This window comes from Ambystoma mexicanum, chromosome 6q (assembly GCF_040938575.1).
Source record: "Ambystoma mexicanum isolate Mex_15411 chromosome 6q, UKY_AmexF1_1, whole genome shotgun sequence".
NCBI lineage: Eukaryota > Metazoa > Chordata > Amphibia > Caudata > Ambystomatidae > Ambystoma > Ambystoma mexicanum.
Genome location: NC_090937.1, coordinates 989,351,554 through 989,378,847, shown reverse-complemented (window position 1 = coordinate 989,378,847; position 27,294 = coordinate 989,351,554). Strand labels below are relative to the sequence as shown.

Below are 27,294 nucleotides of genomic sequence, written 5' to 3'. Positions count from 1 at the left end.
ACAAAGTAGACGACATTCTCCTTCACATGACTAACCCCTCAGAGTCTATCCCTCACGCCCTGGAACTAATGGACGAATATGGCCAATTCTCTGGGTTCAAATTAAATAGGACCAAGTCCATTCTGTTCCCCCTCCAAGGAACCGCAGAAGGGAATGACACTAAGTTTCTCCCGCTAGGCCTTAAGATGGAACATACCGCTCTGCAATATTTAGGCATACAGATCACCAAAACCCTAAATGACTTATTTGAAGCCTACTTTCCTCCACTCCTCCAGCGATTTGCAGCCGATCTTAAAAAATGGAACAAACTCACAATCTCCTAGCTAGGTCGAATTAATGCAGTCAAGATGGTATGCCTTCCCCATTTCCTGTATCCCTTCCAAATGTTACCTGTTGAGATACCAAAAGGGTTCTTTATTGAAGCCAAAAAGATCATGGTAAGATTCATATGGCAGGGGAAGAAAGCAAGAATCCCTTACGATACACTGATGCTTCCTAAGGACAAGGGTGGGTTGGGCTCCCTGACCTGAGAACTTACTATAAAGCTGCCCAGTTCCGCGTCCTGATCCCACACCTCAGATCACAAAAACCTCCAATGGGTCCAAATGGACAACTACTATCTGTCCCCGGCCAAGGTATTGGAATGGCTACGGACTCCACACAAAAGGGTACAACAGAAAATCAAAGGCCACCCCATTCTGAGCACCATATGGAGTATATGGCGTACAGGCAAAGAAATGCGCAAAATCACCACTTGGCCCTCCCCCCTCAGTCACTAATGGACACCCAGCATAAACAATCGCATACCCAACGTGGGTAGGTTCCAAACATGGTATGAGGAGGGCTTGGAAAGGGTGGGACAGGTGCAGAAGAAAGACTTGTTCATCACGCTACCAGACCTGACTGAAGCATTAGGTATAGGCACCTTATCCACATTCCAGTACATCCAACTGAAAGGGGTCCTAACGAAGGCAGAATGGAAAGACAAATTGAACAGAGATCTGACCCCATTTGAGAAAATCTCAAGACTCTAAATCCGAGATGAAAGGCCTCATATCCATAATGTATCAAGAATTTATAGCGGTAGGAGACGGATCCACGGAATCCATGAGGTTGAGATTGGATGAAGACATTGGGGAAGAAATACACCCCGACCAATGGGAAACAATGTGTAGAGCACCAAAACGTCCATATCCAGTCAATACAAACTTCATGCTATCAAACTCTTACACAGATGGCAATACGATCCCCTTAGACTTTCCAAAATGTCCCAAACAACGAGTCCAACATGCTGGAGGAAATGCGTAGAAATAGCTATCTATTGGCATATGTGGTGGGGTTGCCCGCACATTAAAGTATTCTGGAACGAGGTCCTGGGGTGGATCAAAGAAACAGAAGGTATTCAAAGAGATGCCAACCCTTATCTAATACTATTCAGCCTAGAAAGAGATGAAGAAGATTGGACCAGACTGAAGGGTTTGACCCCCCCCCACTTACTACTGGTGGCCATGGCCATATTGGTGATCAAATGGAAATCTGCAACGGTGCCCGGAAAAACGAATGGATCACCTTAGCCACAAACGTCTACCTAATGGAAACAATAACTGCCTCTCTGCACGGCAAGGCCGCCCAATGTGAAGCCCTATGGATGGACTTTAAGAATAAATACTTTGCAACACACCCCGAGTCCCAATCAGAGGAACCTGGCGGGTCCTGATGGAAAATGCAAAACCCGACCGACAACAATGGAAGAGAACTCATAATAGGTGGCCACAGAGCGACCAGACAAAGGAAACTTGACTAATCCGCTTTCGATGTTCCCACGTTTCTATAACACTCAAAAGATGTGTGCTAAACCAAGGAAGGGAGGGGGGTGGGAGTGGGTAAGGTTTTCTTGTTAGGGTAAATACAGCCTGAAATAAGCAATGGAACATATGTTGTACATGTCTTTTGATACAACGTGCTCCGTCATTGCCACGCAACCAAATGTTAACTACGGTGCACCATATAATGTGTATTTTATCCTTCTGTTTCTTTGTTAAAACTAATAAAAGCAAATAAAAAAAATAAAACAAGCGATGGCTACGAAACAGGTGCCACGGTCCTTGCGAGAGGCCATTGTGGTCCCAATATTCAAGAAGGGTGACATAGGAGATCCAAAAAATTATGGACCCATCGCCCTTCTTGATTCATTGGGGAAGCTCTTCGCCTCTGTTATTTTGCGCAACCTAAATGCCTCGGCTACAAAGAGTGGGAGACTGTACCCCAGGCAAGCTGGTTTCGTGAAGGTGGTTGGGATGTCTCAGAACGTATTCTCAATGTGTTGAAGTAAGTGGCCATAGAGTCGAAATCCTGCATCTAATATGGGCTTCACTGACCTAAAATAGGCCTTTGATGGGGTAGAAAGGCAACACCTGTGGGCGAAACTTAATAGCTGGAATTGCCCATCCGATGTGCTCGAGGCAATTAGGACTCTTTACACGGGCACCTCCATTCAAATTCGGATAGCGGTAATAGGGACCCTGTCAAGGAAAATGTACACCTTTTGTGGGCTAAAGCAGGGGTGCACTTTAGCTCCATTGTTATTTAATCTATATTTGTCAAACCTGGGTATCTCAAAAGCAGAGATTTGTGCATTTCCCACAAAAATAAACAATCTGGAGGTTCCCTGGACTCTATACGCCGATTACATTGTTTCTTTGGACCCAATGCCCATCGGCCTCCAGCGACTAATTGAGGCATTTAGACTTTATCTGGAGGCCAATGGAAGTCCAAGGTTTTGGTTATGTCGTTGGTGGGTAGGAAACGGAGAGTGACCTTTTTGGAGGGTGGAGGCCAGCCCCTGGAAGTGGTGGAAACAATCGTATATTTGGGAATAGTGATTAACAAAAATGTAAATGAACAAGGTCACTACGCATTCCCGAGGGACGCATTAAAGATGTTAACCACACAGGGGACAGCCATATACAAGCATTATAGCAGCTTCTTGCTGACACCACTGATCACCTTCTACAGACAAAAAGTGATGTAACTTCTAACATACGGCGCCAAGGTTATCCTAAATCTCACATGGGAAGTGTGGGCTTTATTGGAGGGATACTTTGGGTGCAAAATGTTGAGGTTGCCTAAGTCGCTACTAGTGGCAGCGATACAATATGAACTGTCCCCACAATCCTTGGCATCAGTAATATTGTGGAAATCTATATCGCTGTCCTAGAAATATACTCTGGTAGAGGGGGTGCTGCCCTTTGCCCTCCTTAGACATCAAAATCGAGACGAAAGAATGGAAAAGGAAAATAGAAAAGAGTCTTACAAGATCCTAACATTGAATTAGTTGTCCTGGCGGGTAATCCATCTAAAGTCAAAGCTCTTTTGGAAAAATCAGATTGGATTGAAACAACTGAAGCAAAGGGAAGGGGCTCCATGAGGGATGGCTTGTGGAAAGAGAAGAAGGTTTTAACGACATTCCGAGGTATCTCCAAAAGTTTCCATCTGCCCACTACAGGGATCTCTTGCTGAGATGTCATATAAACATCTTGCCCACGAAAGAGGTTCAATTAGAAAGACATAAAATACAGGAGGCTAACGTCCATTGCCGATGCTGCGAGGAAAAGGACCTGGTAGGATCCTTTGTTCACTTGGTCATGAGGTGCATGGCTCTATCTGAACTTGGATCACTATACTTAGATGAGCAATTGGGCAAAACAATATAATTGACAGTTGAAGAATGGTGGGAGTTGGTGTTACTTGGTGAAAGGGTGAGCATGGTATTAGCAGCAATGAAATTCGTGGACAGAATTTTAAGAGATGATAAAGGGAACCAAGCAAAGGAGTGCGACTCACGATTACTTTATTCACTTTTTTGTTGAAGGAGATTGTCATTTGGCAGTCCTGGGCACATGTATAAAGGAATGGTTTTGGAAATCTGTCTTTTTAATCTATTCTTGGTTTTCTTTTTGATAATGGAGGATGTGTTGTGTGAACTGGTAAAGGTTTCTTTGTGCTCTCTTTATGTTTGTATGAAACCAATAAAACCTTTTTTTTTTTAAAACAACATGGCTTGATTTATTATCAGTATGGGGATCGTCCTCAATATACGGACAATTATGAAAGATATCCCAGCAGCCAATACTTTGACGAATGGGGACATAAAATTAAGAGACTATTTTAATATCTTGTATCTATTTTATGATATGAAGGCAATAAGTAACTGAACTAGTGATCATGCATGGGTAACAGTAGGTGCATTAAATGGAGTAGAATTACTGGCTCACGAGAAATACGGTCAGAAGATCTGTGTTAATAGTGGAAACAGAATACACTGTACAAATATTAATCTGGCATCTATCACTAAGTGACTAACATTTTTGTTGAAATATACTAGTAGAAATCAGTTAACTGACCTTATAAAGTTGGACAAATGACAAGAAATTGATGAGTGATATTAAAAATTCCCACCATTAATCCAGATACATAAGACTTGGTACTTAAACACTTATGAGGAAGTAATATTTAATAGCAGAAAACAATAACATGCTGAAAAGAGACTATTAAATGCAGGTAATTGGGCCACCATAAAGTCAAATAAGTGATTAATCAAACAGCAATATAGAAATTGGCTGATCGCATTTAAACGGACATGGATTTCAAAAGAATAGCAAAGCATGATTTGTTTAACTTTATCAGGTGATGTGCGAAGCATTTGGGCCTCATTAACAAATACATTCTGCCACAATCGTATCAAGTTAATAACACTACAGAAAATAAGTGGATTCAACATTTTCGTTCTTTATATAACCAAGAAGATAATTATACTCCAACATTGATTGTAGATTGCTAGTCTATGAAAGATAGTTATCTACTGACCAGGGTAGATGGCGTATTCTCTTATGAGAAAATAAAACGAGTAATTAAAAGGTTGAAAAACTTGCATGCACCAGGATCACATGGATTATCTAACAATGTTTTGAAAGCTGACATACCACCTGGGACTTTATTTTTACTAGACTTTTTGCAGGATTTTTAAGAGTATCCAGACTTCCAGATACCTGGAAATTATCTTATATTGTTCCGATATATAAGAAGGGAGGTTCAAATTACCCGGTGAACAGATTGCCCTTTTGGATGGCTCCAGTAAGATATTTTGTGCTATACTGTGGAAAGAGCTTCAGAAATGTCCTTAAGTAAATAACATAATTCCCATGCAACAAAGAGGGTCTATAAAAGGATCAAATACCATGCCCAATGGGTTGTTGCTCAATATATTTAAACATGAAGTAGGCTCTAGACTTTGGGGAAAATAATATGTTTGGCATTTCTTACCTTTAGCATGGCATTTGACAAAGTCAATCACCCCATAAACTGTGGATGAAACTGCACAATAGGGAGATAGTTATGAAGGTGGGTCTCTTTCGGAACACACAGGTACTTCCATAGGTCTCAAACTACCCTGTATTTTAGATTTTTATCAATTCCTATTTGTCAGGTATAGATGATGTTTTTAGCAAAAGTTCAAAATGTCCTTCCCAAAATAGGTAGATTGAGTATTCTGTGGTTGGCCTATGCTGATGACCTCATTATTTTAGATAGGCCCCAAATAGGTCTTTACCATAGCCTAAATTCTGTAAGGGATTTTGCTTGTGAACAAGATCTGGAGATGAATACCTCAAAATCAAACGTAATGCAATTCCCAAAGACAAGTTTAGTGAACTCAAAGTTTTTATTGGTACATAAATGGGGTTTGGTTACAAATCATAGATCACTATAAATATTTGGGGTTTCATATTGGTACTTTTTACAAGAGTATAACATTAAAACATGAAGATTGAAATTCCTCCATTAGTGAGTTTAATAAAGAATTTTAGTTCCAAATATATGGTGGTTTTATTCTTTGACCACTCATTAAGACATACAATATTTGCAAAAACATTTTACCTGCAGTGGTATATGGAACTGAGAATGTCAAAGTTCCTGGTAAAACCTCTGAATATTTGGGATGGGGGGCAAATTTGGAAAGATTAGGATTACCAAGGTCAACCCCCATTCAACCGATTAGAATGGAAATTAAGAAAGGTATCTTTATATTCTCGCTGTATGTTACGTAGATTGAGATTTCTTTCGAAAATGCAAACAGCTGAGTAAGAATCAGTCCTATACATGTTAAATGAAATGAGTACGAATATTTTTTAAATTAGATTTGTACCCATTGTCTGAATTTTATGACAATTACTGAATATCCATTTACAGATATTAAGGAATTTCAGTTCACTGATTTTAAGAAGAAGGTCATTGCATAGGGTTGGAAGGTAAACATAGCCCATTTAGGGAATACAAAGTGATTCCAAGAATATATACAATTCATCCCCAAACCATTGAAGATCCAACAATATGTAAAATGGTTCCTGGCTCGGCAGTGTGTAAGGGTGTACATGTCTTTTCATTTAAATCTTATGCCGACCAGAGACATTTTAGGGGCTAGGGAAGGGGGTTCTAAAAAAGAATGTGCAGGTTATTATTGTAGAAAAGAAGATTCATTGGAAACCTTGAAGCATATTTGTGTAGAATGTCAATGCTTAGGCTCTATACGAATATATTACTTTTCAAAATGTGTACATAATCAATTTTTCTTCGAATTTGATTCCTTTTGGTCACATACAATGATAGGGGGATCATGGTTCGTTAGTTTTAGCTTTATTGCAATTTTGTAATTATTTATTTAAATGCTAATTTGTTAACATTTATGTACATGAATTTGTTTAGTCGAATTGTATTTAGTATTTAAGAATTTGTGTGTTGAGTAGGATTATTGTGTAATGTTTGCTTTAAACCAGATAAACATAAATAAACTACACCATGAGCTGACTTTCTCAGGGAGTTGTAGACATTTAAAACAAAACATATATGTTACATGTCATATACATTTTTACATAAGTTGTTTTCTCCTAAAACGTCATCCTGGAACCGGTGCTGGATTTGTAATTCATGTTCATCAAGGGGTTGGCCCTTCAGTAATTCTAACAGTTGTCATTTTTAGTGCTGTGAATCACAAATCTAGTCCACCATCTACATATTTCAATTTAAGACATCTTGAGGTCTTCTAAAAATTCAAATGTCTGGGAAAATTGACTATTTAGACTGTGAGCCAGGCCCCCTTTCCCTATTGTCTAGCCAGGCTTCTTTGGTTATTTATGGCAGCATTTAATTTCAGAAATGTTCCCATTCTGGGGTTTTGTCTTCCAGATGTTGTAAGTTACAGCTGGGGACATTGGTACACTTGTTGGGTACATTTTATTGTCCACAATGTTTTGTCCATTACTCTACCTGAATTGTCTTCGTTGGGCTGGGACACGTTCTTATATGCCTTTTTATTTACTAAGAAGGCTGTCGGAGATGAAGGGCTTTGGAGTTTTGCTCTTTTTCCTTGTAAATAGTTACATGCCTATTAAAGCATGGATGCCAAAGCCAGACCTGCATGTGCTTCCTTTGGGTATAATCTCTGGACTAGTACATCCTCAGTGTAAGGACTGTGGGGTGATGAAGTAATGGCCAAATTAATAACTGGCAATATTCACAACTCTAAGTCCGGATTTTCCTCAACACAGTCCTTGACATTCTTCCTAACACCAATAGTGGGTTTAAAGTGGTTTGGTAATCAAACAGGAAGTCTCTGTTAGTCAGAGGTGCTTTTATATACAGCATAAGGGAAGAGATAAAAAACAAGTTTGGAAAAAATGGGAAGAGCAAAAGGAAATTTAGGGGACTTATGAAGCCCTTGTCCGCTGAATAAGGCTCAACTCATAGATTAAAGACTTTGACAAGGAATACTCAGAACTGAAGACCCAAATTCCAATGACAGCTCATTGGCAGAGACAGCTTCACGAAATTACCATTGAGGAGGCTTGCTTTGCTGGTTTAAAAAAAATCAACATGCAGTAAAGAGGAGGAAACTGAATTACATTTGAGGCAAAGAGAAGCGAAGTACATTTTTCCAAGGGAAACCATTAACTATGGACTATACACAGACCATTACCTAAATGTCTTTCTATAACCTACACGGCCAAATACCCAAGGACTTTCTCCCAGTTATTTAAATCATCCCATCTACTTTAATAAATGGAAAACATCAAAAGAATTCAACAGTTTTTAGAGATCATAAATCCGAACCATCCACAGTGAATGTGACAATAACCATGAAAATGTATTTGCAATTTTCCCATCAGTTCAAACTGACAATATAGTCCATCATAATCGTTAGGTATCAAACTCGTCGTCAAAATGAGAATCTCTACAAACAGACCCTAATAAAGGATGCACAAATATGCCGACCACCATTCACAATCTTTTACTTCTACTATAGTTTAATTTAAGGTCAGATATTTTTAAGTTTGCAACTACACGCACAATTCTGGTAACTTGCAGTAGAAGCACACACAGATCTTTTCCAGTTCCTCAGACACCATTACACTGGGTAGGTCGGACATACAGGCTTGTTAGCTTCTTATTACTAATAATCGTTCCAATTGATCGATACATTGTGTACATTTAAATCAATTTGAGATTGGTCATCTTAAACCAACATTTAAGTGCAACTTACAAGTACTGATAGACAATCATCTTGCAACTGAAAAGCAATAGCAGTTTAGCTGATTTGAGCCCAATTATAATACTTAAACTGCATGGACAACAAAACATCAATTGTACGAAATGATACTGCACTATGGTGTCTTTACAGTATTTTGCACCGGTCTACCAACCGATTCTGGGCAACCTTGATGCCTTATAATTAATTAAGAACACTAGTGGGCACCATTTGTAGGTGAATGATTATTTACAAAAAATAAACTATTGATGTACAGATATGATAAAGATAATAAAATATTATAGAACAGTCTTAAAAGAAACAGTACAACTATGAAGGCTCTTTGGGTGTATTTTTACATCTTATCTTTCAGTGTGTAACCTTAAAATTCAAATTACAGAACTTATTGGGATCATCAAGTGCTTTCATGTTTTGACAGAAGTTATCCATTCAAAACAGCAAGCATATTTCCTGTACAGATTACATTCACCACAAAATTTCCATTTTTCTTTCCCATTTTGCAGTGGCACAACTCCTAAAGTGCTGGCACTTTGTTTAGTGCCTGGACACAGCTTTTCTCCCCTCAATACATATAATAATACAGAGTTTACTTCACTTTGGGAGGGATCAGCTTTTAAAATTCTTCAGGCAACATTCAGAGCATAGGAAGTATTGATTTTGATCCTGTTCATGATTTATTTGATTCATTTTTCGATACTATTTATTAACACACAGTAAACAATACAATTGTATTAGTGATGACAGATAAAACAAATCAGCACCAATTGCATTGAAGCCTATAGTTACTGAAACAAGTGTTGATATGGGCTATTAACAGATGTATTTTGGAAATTGTTTAGTATTTAAATTATATGTAAGATGACTCTTTTTTATAAAACAAATCAATACATTACCTTCCTATTGAATCAATACAATCAGTATTGTTTTCATTAATACTTACAAAGACCAAGGTGCATGCAGATATCCACAGTTGCATACCAATTTGCTTCTCTAAACTGGCTCTAGGGGTATAGTGTCACACCGTGGATAGTGCTTTCAACCACTAAATACTTTTGAAAGGTGTTGATGCAGACAATATCCAATCACTCCACCATTCGATAAATAAATATTGTTATTACTGTACCTTTAAGATCGTCTCCTTTGCTCCCACCCACAGTATTTACTAGATCCGGAATTCGCCAAGACCAGACCAATGATCTCTGCGCCACCCCCTTTCCCCTGTGCCACCAGCGGGCGAACGGTGTTGCAGCAGGTGCCTTATAAGTTAAGAAATAAATGTGTAGCTGTGCCAAGAAATAACAAGCACAATCCATTGATCCCTTTGAGTAAGGGGATCTGGGATGTCTTTCTGCTCTAGTTACTAGCTCTCATTGCAGGAAGGTTTGGAGACTCCTGAACTAATGAGTATGTATTCATCTGAACTGTTTGCTGTAAGACATCCACTGATAGCATTTAAACAAACAAGTATCATGTCGTACCTTTTGGCTTTGGGGACCATCGCTTTCGTCTGTGGTGCCATCTTCCTGCTGGTCGTAAGCAGGACCTCCTAGAAGCCGTATCCTTTTTTCACACTGCTTTTTGGCTACCGTAAGCTGGTTAATATATCTTTTCATGTTGCGTGCCCTGAGCAGGTCCGCTTTCATAGCAGCAGTCTCCTTACCCTTTGAATCTGCCAGGGAGTGTAAAAGAGAAGAGGACAAAGGTAAAATAGGCATCATGTTCAGGGCTTGCTATTCCTGTAATCATCTCTTACTGGCTTATTTATATTGTGTTCATCTATAAAAGTTCAAGTAAAAACTGAGTTACTGGCCTGAAACTATTTCACCTGTGTAGCCAATGTGCAACTTTTCCACCACTGGGTTTGTGTAGTCCAGGGGGAAAAAGGAAAACTGTCTGGTTTTAGGTGGAAAATAATTAATACTCTTCGGAAGAGTGCTGTGGAAGGCCTCGAATTGAAGTGTATTTAAAAAAATAAGCTGCAAGCAGATTTAAGCAACAATGCATAAAGTCATTATAAACTTTGTTGCACTGTTTATTGGTCCTACAATATAATACAGTAATAACTATCATTGAGAGGTAGTGCTCAGGCTCGGGCTGACCTATAGGGTAATGCTCAAGTGCCAGCCCAGGATTCTAGGATGGACTACTTTTTTGGCCAAAGTTGACCAGTTTTATAAATAACCACACTAGTTTTAACCCATGCTACTAATCAAATGTTTTCAAGTGCATTTTTTGCAATATATTTTAGCAAAATCACCCTTTGGATACTGCACAGTCTTTCCTGGAGTAATGAATTGTAATGTGCGATTGTGGGCCACTTTTGTATTGGTGCCTGAATCGATTGCATGCCCCAATCCGACCCTAGTAGTGCTGCATTACATTTGAACAGAACAATTTCCATATTATCCCGGGTGTAAAGCGCCTTTAGGCATATCCAGGGTATAGGGACACATCACGAGGTTTAAGTCACAAGCAATTGAGAGGACAAAGCAGACAAAATAGACAAGGGCTGTCAACAGAGCCGTAGGGTGGGGTAGGGGAGTGAAAGCTCTTAATGAGAGCCTACTAACATTTAGTGCAGCATTGAAGGGGCAAAACGTCACAAAAATAAAAGTAAACCGCATTACAGCCAGAAAACCCCAAAACAGGCAAGAAGCTGTTTTCTCCAAAACTCACAATGCACACAGTCATAGTGCAGCTAACTGCTTGTTACACAAGAAAACTCTGATGTTTACTTACGGAGCCAACTCCGAACCGGATGAAAATGTTTGTTCCTCCTAAATAAACATATTTGCAAAACCAATGCGTCACGTGTGATATTCATTTGGCGTGCAAACACTTTATATACATGCAGTACCGCCCATTCGGTCTTTGGCTCTGAAGGGCAGACAACCTCAAGCGCTCTGCAAAACTTTCAGTTCAAATTCTTGTAACAAAGGTTGTGTATATGTGAGAAACCCAGCTTTAAATGCATGGAAAGCATGTGCATGTCTCACGGAAGCATTACCTGAGGAAAGAACCTAACGCTTTTTACCTACTTAAATGTGTGTATTTTCGAACATTCCCAAAGAGCAGCTTCTAGCATATTGGTGCAAAGCAAAGAGGGCTAGGAATAGAGAAATACCGAAGTATTCATAGCATTAAGGAAGGGCATCTATTCCTCTTTGTGCCAAGATGGTCGATGCTATGTTTAGCAACACCAAAGATATAATTTCCTGTTCACCAGCTTCATTGATACTGTGACATGAAACCCAGGATCCAATTTAGCTAAAGTGGAAAATTAGTGTTACATCCAATACAGCAATGTAATCAAAAATGTGAACTTTGGTATTTTTCTCTGGTGCACGCTATTTAATTGCTATGATATATGTACTGTGCACTTTGTCTTGTAGGTTGATTTTTTTTCTCGATATTATAGTCAAATGAAGACTTTGCTATCAATACAAAAATCAAAGCACCAAAGATAGTGACAAAATAAAATCCAGTAATAGATAACAAACACAAAAAAAATAATTTGTTATAACTGGCGCTAAAAATCAATGGGTACATTAAGGACATCATGTATGTATATATATATATATATATATATATATATATATATATATATATATATATGGGATACATTACTCACCGTAATCGTATTTCTGATGCTTGTATCTGCTTAGATTCACATGCTGTGCATAGGCCGACATCTAGTGGAAGCTGCGGAGTATTACAGTTTGTTTTTCGAAAATCGAAAAAGGGCGTCGACACAGGGCGTGCCAGTAATACTATCCCTAGTGTGACGTCCACTGTACCCATGATCCCTCACGCGTCTAGGATCCCCAGATTGTGTTTTTCCTGACATGAGGTAGCATGAGGAGTAGCGTGAGTACAGATAGTCCAAGCAGATAGACAGAAAGGTAAGACTACAAGCAACCATGCGCCTTCTCTCGGAGGGGAGGAAGGGTGGGTCGCATGTGAATCTAAGCAGATACAAGCATCAGAAATACGATTACGGTGAGTAATGTATCCCTTCTGAGGCTTGTGGAATCTGCTTAGATCACATGCTGTGCATAGATTAGCGAGCAGTACCAGAAGAAGGAGGTGGGATGTGAGAAGGGTCATGAGCAAACAGGTGTCTTAGAACCGCTTGTCCCACTTGTGTATCTGTCTTGGAATGAGTGTCAATGCAGTAATGCTGAGTAAAAGTGTGAATAGAGCTCCAAGTAGCTGCTTTGCAAATGGTGTCGAGGGGAACATTTGCAATGAAAGCCAGAGTGGCCCCAATGCCTCTAGTAGAGTGGGCCCTTGGTGTAAACGGCAGAGTCTTTTTAGAAAGAGAGTAACACAGCTGTATACAGTTGATAATCCACTTAGAGATAGCGCCCTTAGAGACGCGATCCCCCTCTCTGCCTGTAGCTACGGAGACAAACAGTTGATCTGTTTTCCTTAGCGGTCTGGTTTTATTTACATAGTATAAGACCGCCCTACGCACATCTAGGGTGTGTAGTTTCACCTCAGCCGAGCTTTGTGGGTTTTGGAAGAAAGCCGGAAGCTCGATGGACTGGTTTACATGGAACTTGGATATGAATTTTGGTGAGAACCTAGGGTGTGTGCGTAAAACCAGTTTGTCCTTGTGGATAGTAAAGAAAGGATCTTGCACTGACAGAGCCTGAATTTCACTGACCCTTCTTATGGAGGTAATGGCTACTAAGAAGGCCGTTTTATAAGTCAGGTGTTTGAGACTACTTTTATGCATGGGTTCGAAGGGGGGCCCCATGAGCTTAGCTAGCACCACGTTGAGGTCCCATCCTGGCGGTGGGTTCGAAATAGGAGGGTGAAGTCTCTTTACTCCTTCCATGACGGCTTTAACCACTGGTACTTTCCACCACGAGACCCTGTTATGGGATGTGGTGTAAGCCGAGAGGGCTGCCAGGTGTACTTTCAGAGAGTTAAAAACCAACCCTGCATCCAGCAGGTGGAGCATGTATGTTACAACGTTGGAAGGAGTGCAATCAACCGGGTTGATTTGTTTATTCTGGCACCAGATAACAAATCTTTTCCACTTGTCAAAGTAACAGTGTCTTGTATTTGGTTTCCTGGACTCTTTTAGAATGTCCATACACCTCTGTGGTAATTTGAGATGTCCAAACTCTATGCCTTCAGGAGCCATGCTGCTAGGTTCATAGAGTTGGGTTCCTGATGCAGTGTTTGACCTTGTTGCTGGGACAGAAGGTTGTACCAGGCTGGGAGTCTGATGGGCTCGCACACCGCCATCCTGCGTAGGTGTGGAAACCATGGTTGTCTCGCCCACATGGGAGCAACTAGGATGAGCGTCATTGATTCCTTGTTCATCTTGTACACCACCTTCCTGATGAGAGGAGTTGGTGGAAAAGCGTACGCAAACATCCCTGACCAGTTCATCCACAGGGCATTCCCCTGGGAGTCCGTTTGGGGGAACCTGGATGCAAATCCTGGGCATTGTTTGTTTTCGCTTGTGGCGAATAGGTCTATAGTGGGGAAACCCCACTGAGAGAAGAGATCTTCTACTACGTCTCTGTGAAGGACCCATTCGTGTTCTTCTGGGAGGGGGTCTCTGCTTAGAGCATCCGCTAGGGAATTGAGCTCCCCTGGAACATGTTGCGATGACAGGAAGATGTTCCGTCTGAGTGCCCATATCCATATTTTCTGGGCAAGCTTGGACAGATTTGGCGAACGAGTCCCTCCTTGCTTGTTCAGATAGAACATGGCTGTCGTGCTGTCCGTCCTGATCTGCACCGACAAGTTCAGTAGATGGGGCTCGAACGCCTGCAGCGCTCGGAATACTGCCAGAAGCTCTAGCAGATTGATGTGGTTCTTGGCTACTGAGTGAGACCAGAGACCCTGAGCTGTGTGGTGGAGATGGTGAGCTCCCCACCCAGTCAGGCATGCATCTGTAGTAACCACTGCCTGTACTTCGGGATCGTAAAAGGGTTTCCCCTTTGCGATATTCTCTCTTGTCCACCAGTGTAGGCTCTGTACGAGTGTTGGCGAAACGACCACTAGATCGTCCCACTGACCACTTGCCTGAGACCACTGTTTCGCCAACCATTCCTGCATGGGACGCATGCGCAGACGCGCGTGGGGGACCAGGTAAATGCATGACGCCATCATGCCCAGTAACCGCATAGCTTTGCGTACTGTTATCTGTTGACCTGACTGATAATGCGGAATTTGCATAAGTATATTCCGAATTCTTTCTTCCGAAGGGAAGGTCAATTCTCTCTGAGTATCTAGGATAGCTCCTAGAAACTGTTTTGAGGTGCTTGGCACCAGACTTGACTTCTTCTCGTTGATAGAGAAGCCTAATTCGTGGAGGAGGTCGATAGTCCTCTGAATGTTTGATCTGCAGATTCCTGGGGTTTCCCCCGTTATGAGCCAGTCGTCTAGATAAGGGTACACTGGGATTGCCTCCCTGCGTAGGTGTGCAGCTGCCACCGCCAGTACCTTGGTGAATACCCTTGGTGCTGAAGCTATCCCGAAGGGCAGTACCTTGAATTGGTAGTGGCGACTGTCCACCTTGAAGCGCAAGTATTTTCTGTGCGCCGGGAGCATAGAAATATGAAAATAGGCATCTTTCATATCCAAGGTTGCCATGTAATCCCCCTTTTTTAGGAGTGGGATTACCTCTTGTAGCGTGGTCATACGGAATTTTTGGGGCTTGACATACTTGCTGGCAGGCCGTAAGTCCAATACTGGGCGCATTGTTAAATCTTTCTTTGGCACAAGGAAGTAAGTTGAATAGATACCCTTGTTTACCTGGTGTCCTGGGACGAGTTCTATCGCGTCCTTTAGGAGCAGATTGTAGATTTCCTCGAGGAGGATCTTTTGATGTTCTAAAGAGTGGACTTTTTGTCTTGGAGGGTGGTTTCGGGGACGTTGCAGTAGTTCTATACAGTACCCCTTGGATACCGTCGACAGCACCCATCTGTCGGATGTTATCCCTTCCCATGCCTGGGTGAAGCTGGATATTCGTCCCCCTACTGGGGTTGCATGGGAAGGGACCCTGAAAGGAGCGTCACTGCTTTGGTGGAGGCGTGCCGCCTCCTTTACTGGGGCTGCCTCTGCCTCTACCACGTCCTCTTCTACTAGCCCTACCATACCCCTGGGTAGACTGTTGTGAGTTGGTGTTCCACTGTGTACCCTGGGTGTGGGAATAGCTATTTCCTCTATTGGAATTTTGGCCGCGGGGGCGACGAAAATTGCCGTTCCCTCTTTGGTTAGGTGGTTTTGTAGTTAACTGGCCAAGGGATTTGAGGGTGTCGAATTCCTCCTTAGCGTTTTTTAGTGCGTCCTCGACTGCCTTTCCAAACAGGAGATCACTTTCCACTGGTTTGTCTAAGAGTGCAGCTTGTGTTTCTGCTCTGAATCCTGACTGCCTCAACCAAGCATGTCTTTTGATGACAGTCCCCTCTGCTATAATTCTACCCGCATTGTCTGCGGCGTCTAAAGTTGCTTTTAAAATGCAGCCTGAGACGTTTCTTCCCTCTGCACAAATGCGAGATAGCTGGCTCTTAAGGGGTTCGGGAGCGGAATCTATTAGTGCTGCCACTTCTTCCCACTGATGGCAGTTGTAGCTGGCCAACAGTGTGGTGGAATTCGCGATTCTGGTTTGGTAGGCTGCCGTGGAAGCTACTTTTCTACCAAAACCATAGAGTTTCTTACTTTCCTTGTCGGGGGGAGCCTCCGAGGAAGATAATGGGGTTCCAGCTCTCTTGCGGGTGTTAGTTACGACTAGAGAGTCTGGCTTAAATTGGCCTCTAATATATAGAGGGTCCGACTGGGCTGCTTTAAACAGCTTCTCTACTCTCGGGTTTACAGGTCTTGTCAGGTTTGGGTTGACAAGGGATGGTGCTATTCTGCGTTGAATAGATTTCAGGATGGGAATGGTCTGGGCTACTGTCTTCCTTTCCCCTATTAGTTCCTCCGCGAAGTCCCTCTCTTCTTGGACACCTTGTGTGTCTATGTGGAAGTGGTTAGCTGCCCGAGAGAGCAGTTCATTCAGGAGGGGCTGATTATCTATTGGGGAATCAGACACTGGGGCTTCCCTTTCGACTGGTGAGTCCATTCTGAAAATATCTGGGCTATTTTCTGGCTCATCCTCGTCTTCGTCCTCCCCGTAATAATCTGACACTGCGAGATCTTCTGGTGTCTCAAAATCCTGGCCCTCTATAGGGGAAGAGTCTCCTTGGCCTGTAGGGAAAAGGCAAGAATAGGGTTGGACCTCGAAGGGGTCTGAAGCCTTTACTGGTGTCTCGACCCGGGGCCTTTTATTTGAAGGGATAGGGTCCCTTGAACCTGAGGGAGAAGATTCCTGAGGGTTTAAAGCTAGTAGTTGGTCAGGGTGTCTTTCGAAGAAATTTGCTAAGGAGGACATCCTTGACATTACTCTGTCAATGTCCTCGCATGACCAGAGTTTTGAGCTTGGGGTGACCTTGCTGGAACTCTCTATGGATTGTCCCTGAGAAGACTTGGACGGGGAAGTCAGTTCTATAGTTGTGGGGGATTGCAAGGGTTGTTTCCTTTGTTGCTTACCCCCTTCCCCGTGGGTGGAAGTGTGTTTACCCTTTCCCTTGTCTTTCGACGCCTGGCGTCGAGGATCGGAGGTGGAATCCCTGTGTTTCGAACTAGGCTTCGAAACTGGGCCCTCAAAGAGATGGAAGACGTGTTCATCTCCGGACGAGTGATCTTCCGTGATGTTAATGGGCGAGGCACTATGTGCAAGTGTGGAGGCTTGCCTGACGTCGTGCGGCGACCTCGACCGGGACCGCCCAGAGGACGTCCTTTCGGACCGCTCCTTCTGTGCCTCTTTCCGAGGTTTCGACGACGTCGAATCTCGGGTGGGTTTTTTGTGTTTAGCGTGTGTATGTGTAACGCTCTTGTCGCCGGGGGACTTCCCCATAGTCGCCGGGACGGACGACCTTCCGAGGCCGGGGACGTGCGTTAGGCTGTCTTTCGACGCCTTGGTGCCCTCGCCGTCCGAAAGTCCGGCGTCGCTGCCGTCGCTGAAGGTACCCTCCGCCTCCATAGCTGCTAGCTTGGCGTGGTGGGCCCAACGCTTGGTGGAGCGGTCCTTAAGAGTTTTTGTCTTAAACCTGCTACAGGCCCTGCAACCCGCCTCGGGGTGGTCTCTGGGCAGGCAAAGGTTGCACGTAGCGTGCTTATCTACCCAAGGGTATTTCTTATTACACTTGGGGCAAAACTGAAAGGGCGTACCCTCCATACGCGCCTGTGGGCAGCGGGCAAGTGTGTGTAGGTAAGAAGGTGTCTATAACCGAGTGTGGAAGTGTACCACCCCCCACTCTCTCTACTTGTAGGGCCGAAGCCAGCGGCCCAGGCCCGAGCCGAGGCGGAAGCCTCAAGGCCCAATCCGTCGGGTTTCGACGTTGATCTCCTCCCCGGTTCGGCGTCGAGATGCTGGTCGACGTAAGGGTGACAAAATGGGGCAAATTAGAATTAGTTTTAAGTGTAAATATGGCAAAGCCAGGGAACTCCGATGAAGTGCTTCCGACCAGAATGGCGGAAAAAAACAATCTGGGGATCCTAGACGCGTGAGGGATCATGGGTACAGTGGACGTCACACTAGGGATAGTATTCCTGGCACGCCCTATGTCGACGCCCTTTTTCGATTTTCGAAAAACAAACTGTAATACTCCGCAGCTTCCACTAGGTGTCGGCCTATGCACAGCATGTGATCTAAGCAGATTCCACAAGCCTCAGAAATATATATATATATATATTCACAATCTAGTAATATGATAAATCATGTTAAAATCATTGCCCGCCATAAAAGAATTCCAAACTCTAACAGGATCTCCATTATTCATGTCTAGCTTGCCATAGGCCCGGTACAGTTTCACAGCGCGTGCACCCTGAAACTTTCACAGTAAATGCCCTGTGGCTTCCAGAAACTGTTCACCACAAAGTCTACAGCAGCGTTCTTGTCGAGGTGTTCTCAACCATGCACCAACACTGTCATTAGTAATAACCAAATTAAATCGAATTCTCAGGTATACAAACTCCCCAAGCAAATTGAAGGTAAAGAATATGAATGAGTGTCCATCGTAGAAGCAAATTTGGTCGTGTAGTATATATCCCCTAACCAGGTCGTAAACATGTGAACACTTCCAAAAGTAATTTAAACGTCTGGCGAGTAAGATGGAACTTAATTTGAGGCGTTAAATTCTTGCTACACATACTCAATGGGAGTAGTCTAAGGTAATTTAAGAAGGGTTCCAATCACACAGCTCTCAACGTGGTCCAACATTTTTTTCATTTTAATAAAATGAGAAATCCCCAAGTGCACCAACAGGCTGTCTCACTTTCAATGTGGTACTGTATAGTTGCGAGAGCCAATTAAGTTTCTGGTCAATAATGATGCAGAGGTACTTGCACTCACGTACAAAATTGCAGGCAAGCCAATTAAGAAACCATTTATACCATTTACATATAAGTTTAATAGGATAAAAAGCCATAACCTTGGACTTATCTATATTGGTCTTTAACCCATTCAGACTAGCATAGGTGTTAAGAAAGTTCAGTTGATGTTATAGCCCAATAAGAGTGTAGTCCATGATGACTAAAGGATCAGCATAGCCTAGCCATTGCAAAGATTCCTCACCAACTTTAGGCGGAGAAAGCTCTCTTTGTATACAAAGCTTTAGTCAAGTCAGCCAGATAAAGGCCGAATAGGATGGGGGCCAAGATGCACCCCTGTTTAAGAGCTGTGCTTGTTATCCAGCCAGCAACAGCACCATACTGATTTAGTCGGACCTTGACTTTGGTGTTACTGTGAAGAGCAACGATCATGGTTAACAAACCCATAGGTATGTTCCATTCCTTAAGTTTTCCACAGAGTCTACTCCTCACCACAGTGTCAAACGCCGAACTGAAATCAATGTATGCAACAAACTGTTTACACATTTTCCAAGATGTTTCAATGACCGAAACTAACAACAACATTTTGTCCATTGTGGTAAGGCTCCTTTGGAAGCCTGTTTGGTTTTTAGGGATGATTCAAGTTTCTCGAATCCAGGCATTTAATTCATCAAGCAGGATTCAAGCAAACTTTTTGCAGTACCTTTTTTACATACGGGAACGGGAATGCTTTCAGTGGAAGGCAACATTTTCGCCAGACTGATCATATGAAAGAGACTATGCAAGGCCACAGTCCCGGCAGCCCAATACTTCTTAAGTAAAAGATTGCAAGTGCTGCCTGGTCTGGGTGCTCTTGAAGTTTTGCATGTTTTTATGATCGTCTCTAGTTGAGGTATAGTACGTCTACTTATGTTAACCCACGCTTATTGCTTCACATTCATTATGCGCCGAACCAATGGTGTTAGCAATATGACTAAACCAGGCTTCTCCTGAAACTCCACTAATGAGTGGAGGATCATTCTGTACAGCATTCACAACAGTCCAGAAAGAATTGAGATCACGATTATAAGCAAATTCGCCAGGGAATGCCCATGGCTCTGGTCAAGCTTCTTGAAGTAACATCTAAGCCATTTTTGCTATTTACCTTTAAGCTCACAAGTTTTAATAACCATGATTCCATGGGGACTTTGTAACTTTAATAATGCATGAATGTTAGCCCTACGTTTTCTTTTTAGCAGAGTATATATTCCTGTCAAATCTGCGGGCATGACCAAGATTAGAATTAGGAAGTATGCCCACTTTCACCAACTACAGACAGCATTGTTGGTAATCACAGTTATCACTTCCTCATACTGCCTGAAGAATTAATTTGGTCCATGCGCAAGCCCGTGTGCATGATTCAATGTGTTGTATGCCTCAGAAAGCTTACACAGGGATGTTTCAATAACATTGCCAACAATTTTAAGATTATGTCTGTTCCATACAACACGTGTTTTGGCAGTATTGAGATTAAAAGGCACAATGAATCAGTTAAAGGAAGAGGACAGCCATAATGAATAGTTGTGAGAAGTGGGAAATGGTGACCATCATCTCTAACATCAACCATCAACGAAGCAACATGAGGGTAACAAAGCAGCATTCACAATCAAGGATGGAGGCCCTTTTGCCGGCCACTGTAGTGAAATCAGGTGGGCAATCCCCTGGACAATGTCCATTCAGAATAAAAAGGCCATTATAGCATAGCATGTTTGCCCAAAGCCTACCCCTCTGATCAATGCAGTTAACAGTGTGGGTGCAAGATAAAGGATCCGATATCTGATTATCAGAATCAAAAGTAAGAGCAGAGTTAAAATCACCACAAATTAATGTGGGAAATTGGTAACATTTCTCAATTATCAAGCTTACCTCAGTGATAATGATGGGGGGGCAGGGGGGCGGGTGGCTGTAGGCATACATGGAGCATAGATGTAATTAATAGCAAACATCTAGGAGTGCCTTTTATGTCAGTCCACCTCAATACCCCTGTGAAAACACCATCACTAGTGGAATCTATGGCTAGTATGTTAATGTTCCCACTTACTCTAACGATTGGTCCACCTTTTGGTATCCCTTTAGGTCCTTTTACAGCACGAGACTGAATTGTTTGTCTGCCATCTACCTCCAATTATTCCATCATCCAGGCCTCCTGCAGAGCAATTACATTATACTCTACCATACATTCCAACAACCCCCCCTCGGAGTTGTAATAAGCATGACCTTGTGTATTCCAGGATAGGATATTAAGGGGAACTACGCTATGGATGTTTTATAAGCCGTGGTTGCAGCACCAGTGATAGCCCATTCCAATCAGCAAATTAAGGCCTTGTTAGCTTGAGCTGGCCGAGTTTTCACTATAATATGCCTAGTTCCCCTGGAATGCAGAATAATAGACAATGGCGCATTATCATCCCCACTTGTAAATGCAGGACCACTACAATGCACTCCACCCCGACGTGGGAGGATCCGGGAAGATTGACTACAGGCAGAGAACATGTACATTGGGGGGACACTTTCATAGGACGCTCCAGATCTCATCAATGGAACTGTTGCAGCTTTTTTTACACAGTTCCATGTGGTGGGAGTATGCACATTCAAGTGATGAAACTGAATCAAAACCCAAGGCAGATTATTGCTAAGGTACTTAATTACTGCGACCGGGACACCATACTAAGACGGGCAAGGGAGTTGGGGGATCTCATGTACGAGAACAGTAGAGTATCCTTCTATCCTGACTTTACTCTGGCGGTTCAGAAGGCTTGCATGTCGTTTGCGGCAGTGAAGAGGAGACTGCGAGAGAAGGGTATGCAGTACTCCATGCAGTACCCATCCAAACTCGGGGTGCAGCACAATGGGAGAGCATATTTCTTTACAGATGTGCCGGCTGCGCATGAATTCATCAAGAACTTACCACGTCGGGATGATAAAGGATCAGGAGAAGGCCCGTCCGGCCGCGCTTGAAGAGATATGCAAGCGGGCATATCTGTATGGCGGAAAGGAGATCAAGCAGAAACTGGCTTGATCGGAACTTGTCCTCTGGAGGGTCATGCTGGAATATACCGAGTTATGTACCTAGTCAGACCAGCGGCATACATGAATGCTATTATTCCATTTTGTTTTCCTATTTGGGGGGTCCTCCTCTGCTGTTGACGCGCGGATGGCCACTTGGAAAGTGGTGTCCGGCGCCCCCAGGCAGTGGCCCATGCTGTTGATTGTGCGGGGTGGTTGGGGGGGAGGGGCGATCACTGCAAGGTGGGGGTGGGCAGTGTGGGTGGGGAATGGGGGTGGCAGGAGGAGGGTCAGGGGGTTTACGAGCTGCCCGGTTGGCAGGGGAGGGGTTCATGAAAAGGGTTCACATCACTTCGCAAGGACCATGGTGGAGGATTGGGCAGAGCCACCAGGGCAAGGTATAATGCTGCACGTAGCTGTATAGGCTTCAGCCATGGTGTATAAGGTGCTGAGTTGGATCGTGGGGGGACTCAATGACCCGCGAAAAGCAAGGAATGTCATACAGTATTGTGAGCGGCATGGCACTAAGATTGTTTTGTTGCAAGAAACACACCTCAAGGGACAGGGGAATGAATGGGTTGCCCGCGGGTGTGGTAAATGTAAGTTCTATACCACATATTCGCCATATTTAGCGGGCATGATGGCATTGTTTCATAGATCACTGGGATTCAGGGTTAGTGGGTCGGAGATAGATCCAGCCGGAAGGTTTGTGATTGTCTCGTGGTGTCTGGGTCAATCAAAGCCGACGCTGGTTAATATCTATGGACCCAATGTGGACAATCCATGCTTCTTTGAGGGTCTTCTGGAAAAATGCTTGAAATATCGGGATACATATATCTTGTGGGCAGGGGATTTGAATGTCATCCTTGACCCAGGGCTGGATTCAACTGGGGGGAGGAAGAGGTGCACGAAAGCAGCGGTGTAGTGGTGGGGGCCATGGATGTCCTCATGCTGGGAGATCTGTGGAGGGTGCTGCATCCGGGAATGGCGGGTTTTTCCCACCATTCAACAGTATGTAACACGTCAACCAGGATAGATTATGTGTTGAGGTGTCCCTATGTCATTCAGGTCACAGTAGGATGTGAAATGCTGCCGAGGACGTTGTGAAATGCTGCCGAGGACGTTGTCCGATCATTCCCCGGTCTTATGGTCAGTGGATCTGGGGGAACCGTTGCCTCGGCCAAGGTGGAGGTTTAAATCGGCAGCCTTGCAAGACATTGCCTTCAAAAGTGATGTACATAGTGTGATTAAGCACTACTTCCAGGAAAATGCTGGGTCAGTACAGAGCAAGAGAATGCTTTGGGAGGCATTTAAAGTGGTGCTGAGAGAGGGGTGTCTTTCCACAGAACACGGGGTGCTGAGGACGATACGGAGAGAACTTGATGGGGTGGAAACGGAGATAAAGCAATGGGAGGGGGAGGTGGAGAGGTTGGGTTCTTCACAGTCGCTGCTCAAGCTGAAGGAAGTGTTTGATAGGTTTCGGGTGTTGGCGGAAAGGAAGGTGCAGTACTTTGCACGACCTGCGAGAGCTTGTGTGTATGGTGAGGACGGGAGACCGGGCAGATACTTAGCAGCTCTGGTCAGGGGCGAGCAAGGATTTGGGGAAATAACGGCAGTGAGATCCAGTAGGGGTGAGACCTTGGTGAAACTGCGTGAGATAGCCGGGGAGTTCCGCAGGTTCTATGAATCCTTGTATACTGCGAGAGGCACACCTCCGGTTCCTGCCCTGAGGGATTATATTGAGGGTGCGGCACTACTCAGGTTTGACGTAGAGGCGGTAGAGTCACTCGCTAGACCTGTAATGGTGGAGGAAGTGCTGGGTGCGATGAAAGCCCTGCCCACTTTGAAGGTGCTGACGGGATAACGGCAGAGTTTTATAAAGAATGGGGCCCGAAGGTGGTTAGCCACATGCTGGGGGTGTCGGAAGAGGGGATGGATAGGGGGCTACTCCCCCTTACACTTAGGGAGGCCGTCATCACGTTGATTCCAAAACCGGGCAAGGACCCGCTCGATTGTTCGTCGTATCGGCCAATTTCCTTGATAAATCTGGATATGAAAATCTTTGCAAAGGTCTTGGCGGACAGACTCTTGCCGCATGTGTCGCAAATAGTGCATAGAGACCAATCTGGATTTATTCCAGGGAGGTCGACATCTTTGAATCTTATGCGACTATTTGCAATTTTAGCACAAATTGACCTGGGGACGCAAGCAGTGGCTGCACTGTTAGATATGGAGAAGGCATTCGACTCCATTGAGTGGGAGTATTTATTCGACGTGTTACAGTAGGTCGGAACCCCCTCTTATTTTGTGAAAGCTGTGAGGTTACTGTACTCGGGGTGTAGTGCTCAGATAAGTGTGGAAGGGGTTTGGTCAGAGTTATTTCTGCTCTGGAGAGGGACGAGGCAGGGGTGCCCGCTTTCCCCATTGCTTTTTGCAATGGCCATAGAGGTACTGGCGGGTAGGCTTCGAAGGCTGCATGGGCACATGGGATAAGGTATGGGCGGGCCGCGGGATTTAATTTCACTATATGCGGATGACGCTATTATTTATATAAGGAATCCTGAGGCTAACTTTAAACCCCTAGCACAGGAAGTAGCAGAGCTTGGCGAATTCTCCGGACTTCGGTTGAATTGAGCCAAGTCCTCTCTTTTCCCCCTGAATGAGGCAACTGCACCCCCGACTAGCATGGAGGGGTTTGGGTGGGTACAGGACTCGGTTACGTATCTGGGGTGGTGGTTAGTAGGAAGGCTCAGGCTCTGTTGGACATGAATCATAGGGAGTACCTAAGGCTACTGAGGGAAAAGATAGATCGGTGGTATAAGCTTCCCCTCACTCTGATGAGTCGGGTGGCCATTGTTAAAATGGTAGTTGTCCCCAAACTGTTGTATATGTTCGCAAGCATACCCATCTGGCCATTAGGCACTATGAGATTAAACGAGTGGCCCAGGAGCACAGAATTTGGTTAAGAGGTGAAGATGGAAATGGAGCTCTGTCAGTAATTTCTGCACTTGACCATACTGTTTGCCAGTTCTTGTCCTACAGCAATGAGCACCTATTTGTGAATGTTTGACTTACATGAACTAAAATAATACCCGGTTTTGAAGAAACAATTTGGAAAGTAAACAAATCACATAACTCATGACAATACTTCCAATTAACATTTTATAGAAGCTTGTTAAGCAAAATGCACCCGATTATGGCTTCATTTTCTCCATTATTAATGGAAGTATACAAGTACCAGAATTCTAATTGACATGAGCCTAAAAATCCTCATCTGGGTTTTACTACTATATTCAAATACAAACAGACTTCTGGATTTGTATTAATGGTGCGTAGAAGAATATATTACTATTTTAATATTAAAAAAAAAGCAAAATATTTTAGTGCCAGGTAAGAGCATCCGAAAATTAGCTCACCAGTGGTGCGACACATTAGTTCGGCTCTCTTCCCTCAAATATTCCACATGAAAAAAAAGAGCAGGTTATGGGCAACAACAATGTCATCAGAATGTGAGACGGCAAACTTTTTCCAGAACACAGCATGGTAGTATATAGTGAGTTCCGATGATTTCTACATAATCCAGAATATGAATCTCAACACTTCAGTTCCACAGTCTCAAACGTGGCTGTCTAATCATCTCTCCTGACTAACAGTTCATGCTCTTCATTGGGGGTGGCTGCCCTGTTTGTACAACCCTCATTCAGAGAAAGTGAGCTCTAAACCAGCTCCATAAATATGCTAGGTTAGTTTGAAAAACCGGTGCTAGCTAGTGCTGGCATGCGGTTTTGTATAACAGTAGGTATCACACATAAAATGAGTCAGCCGTGCCAGAAAAACGGTGGTTATTGTATGTAATTGATCAATTCCAGTATCACACTTGTGCTATATTGAATACACCAATTGTATGTGCTACATTGAACACAGAACATATGTCGCCATTAACTGATCAAGTCTACATTTACTTGTCAACAAAACACAGACATGAAGAGCTTCTGCAGGATACTGTACAACAACATAATATGAACATTTATCTTTTGTAAAAGGTTAGTCCTGCCTTCTTTGCATCAGGCAGGCATCTTTGGATCCCTGCTCTTTTTTGCCCTACATAAATACGTCTCTGGCTGGCATGGAAGTTGTGCATGGAGTCCAGCATTATTCACTGTTCTGAACTGCAATAGGAGCACAATGCACCTATTCAAGGGGCGATTGCAAGAAGTGCTGTGATGCAGAGAGGGAGGGGAGCACAGAGAAGCCAAGTAATTAAGTTTAACAGACAACACTTCCTTGTGGATGCTCTGACTAAGTCACAGTACATGGGAGAGCTGGGGGCCAAGGGCCACTGCCTCTTAAAAAATGCTGCCCTCAGAGGAAGTATACAGGGTTACAGTAGGGACTCCATCTCATCCCCAACATTGTGTGTCAGGTACACCGAAGCACCCCAGGACCCCCACCATGGTCCTCAAAGCATATCATACAGACAGAAGGAAGAACATTATGGAGCTTAACTCAAACGCCCCATGTCAGTCTTAGCAGGTGCCCAATGACAGCATGGAACAATAGCGAGAACTTTACTGGTCGGAGTTTCTAGGAGACAGCAATACAGGGGATCCCATAGTCCTTCCTAGGAGAGAGAGGCACTCCTTGTCAGCATAGTCCTGGAGTCAGGACACCCTGAACAAAGGCCCACCTGCCTATAAGATAGCAGACTCCCCTTATGTATCCTGTGAGAAACCTGAAGGTGTCTCACCTGCTAGTCCCTGGGGATCTGTCATCCAGGTGGCCAGGACACAGCCATCGCTTTTGGATCCGGTTCCTAGGGGTGGACCAGTGCGGGATGATCTCCTGGATGGGGGGTCTTCGGGGAGTGAAGTGGCACACTGGGTGGCGAGACACAGAATCCCTTTCCTGTAACACCTTTACCCCATCCTACGCAATAGGATAGGTAGAGTCTCAATCCCCCCACACCCCTTTTCCAATGCAAACACTTTCTCACGGACAACTCACTGTGAGGGGAAACGGACTAACACCCGAGCCGTATACATGACATGTCCCACTACAATGGTCCGGCAATTACTGATCCTTACACACACCTGACTTCCATCACACTTCCCCACACGGATGAAAGGCGGACCACGAAAGCAAACTCTGAGCAAGGCAAAGCACACGAGGAAGCAGCAGTTCCAAGATGGCAGTGTAATACAAGGCGGAAGACGGCAAAACCAAAGATGATTTCAAGGAGGGAAAGACCCTTG

The 27,294-nt window shown here is 43.8% G+C and overlaps 1 protein-coding gene across 2 annotated transcripts in view; it reads right to left on the bottom strand.

Moving 5' to 3' along the window:
* Positions 1 to 27,294, bottom strand: part of SNX25 (sorting nexin 25) — a 1,900,476-nt gene that overhangs the window by 744,730 nt on the left and 1,128,452 nt on the right. For both annotated transcript variants that reach the window (XM_069631510.1, XM_069631509.1), the window contains exon 7: positions 10,078 to 10,268. In XM_069631510.1, coding sequence (XP_069487611.1) covers positions 10,078 to 10,268 — 191 coding nt within the window. The remainder of the gene's footprint in view (positions 1 to 10,077; positions 10,269 to 27,294) is intronic.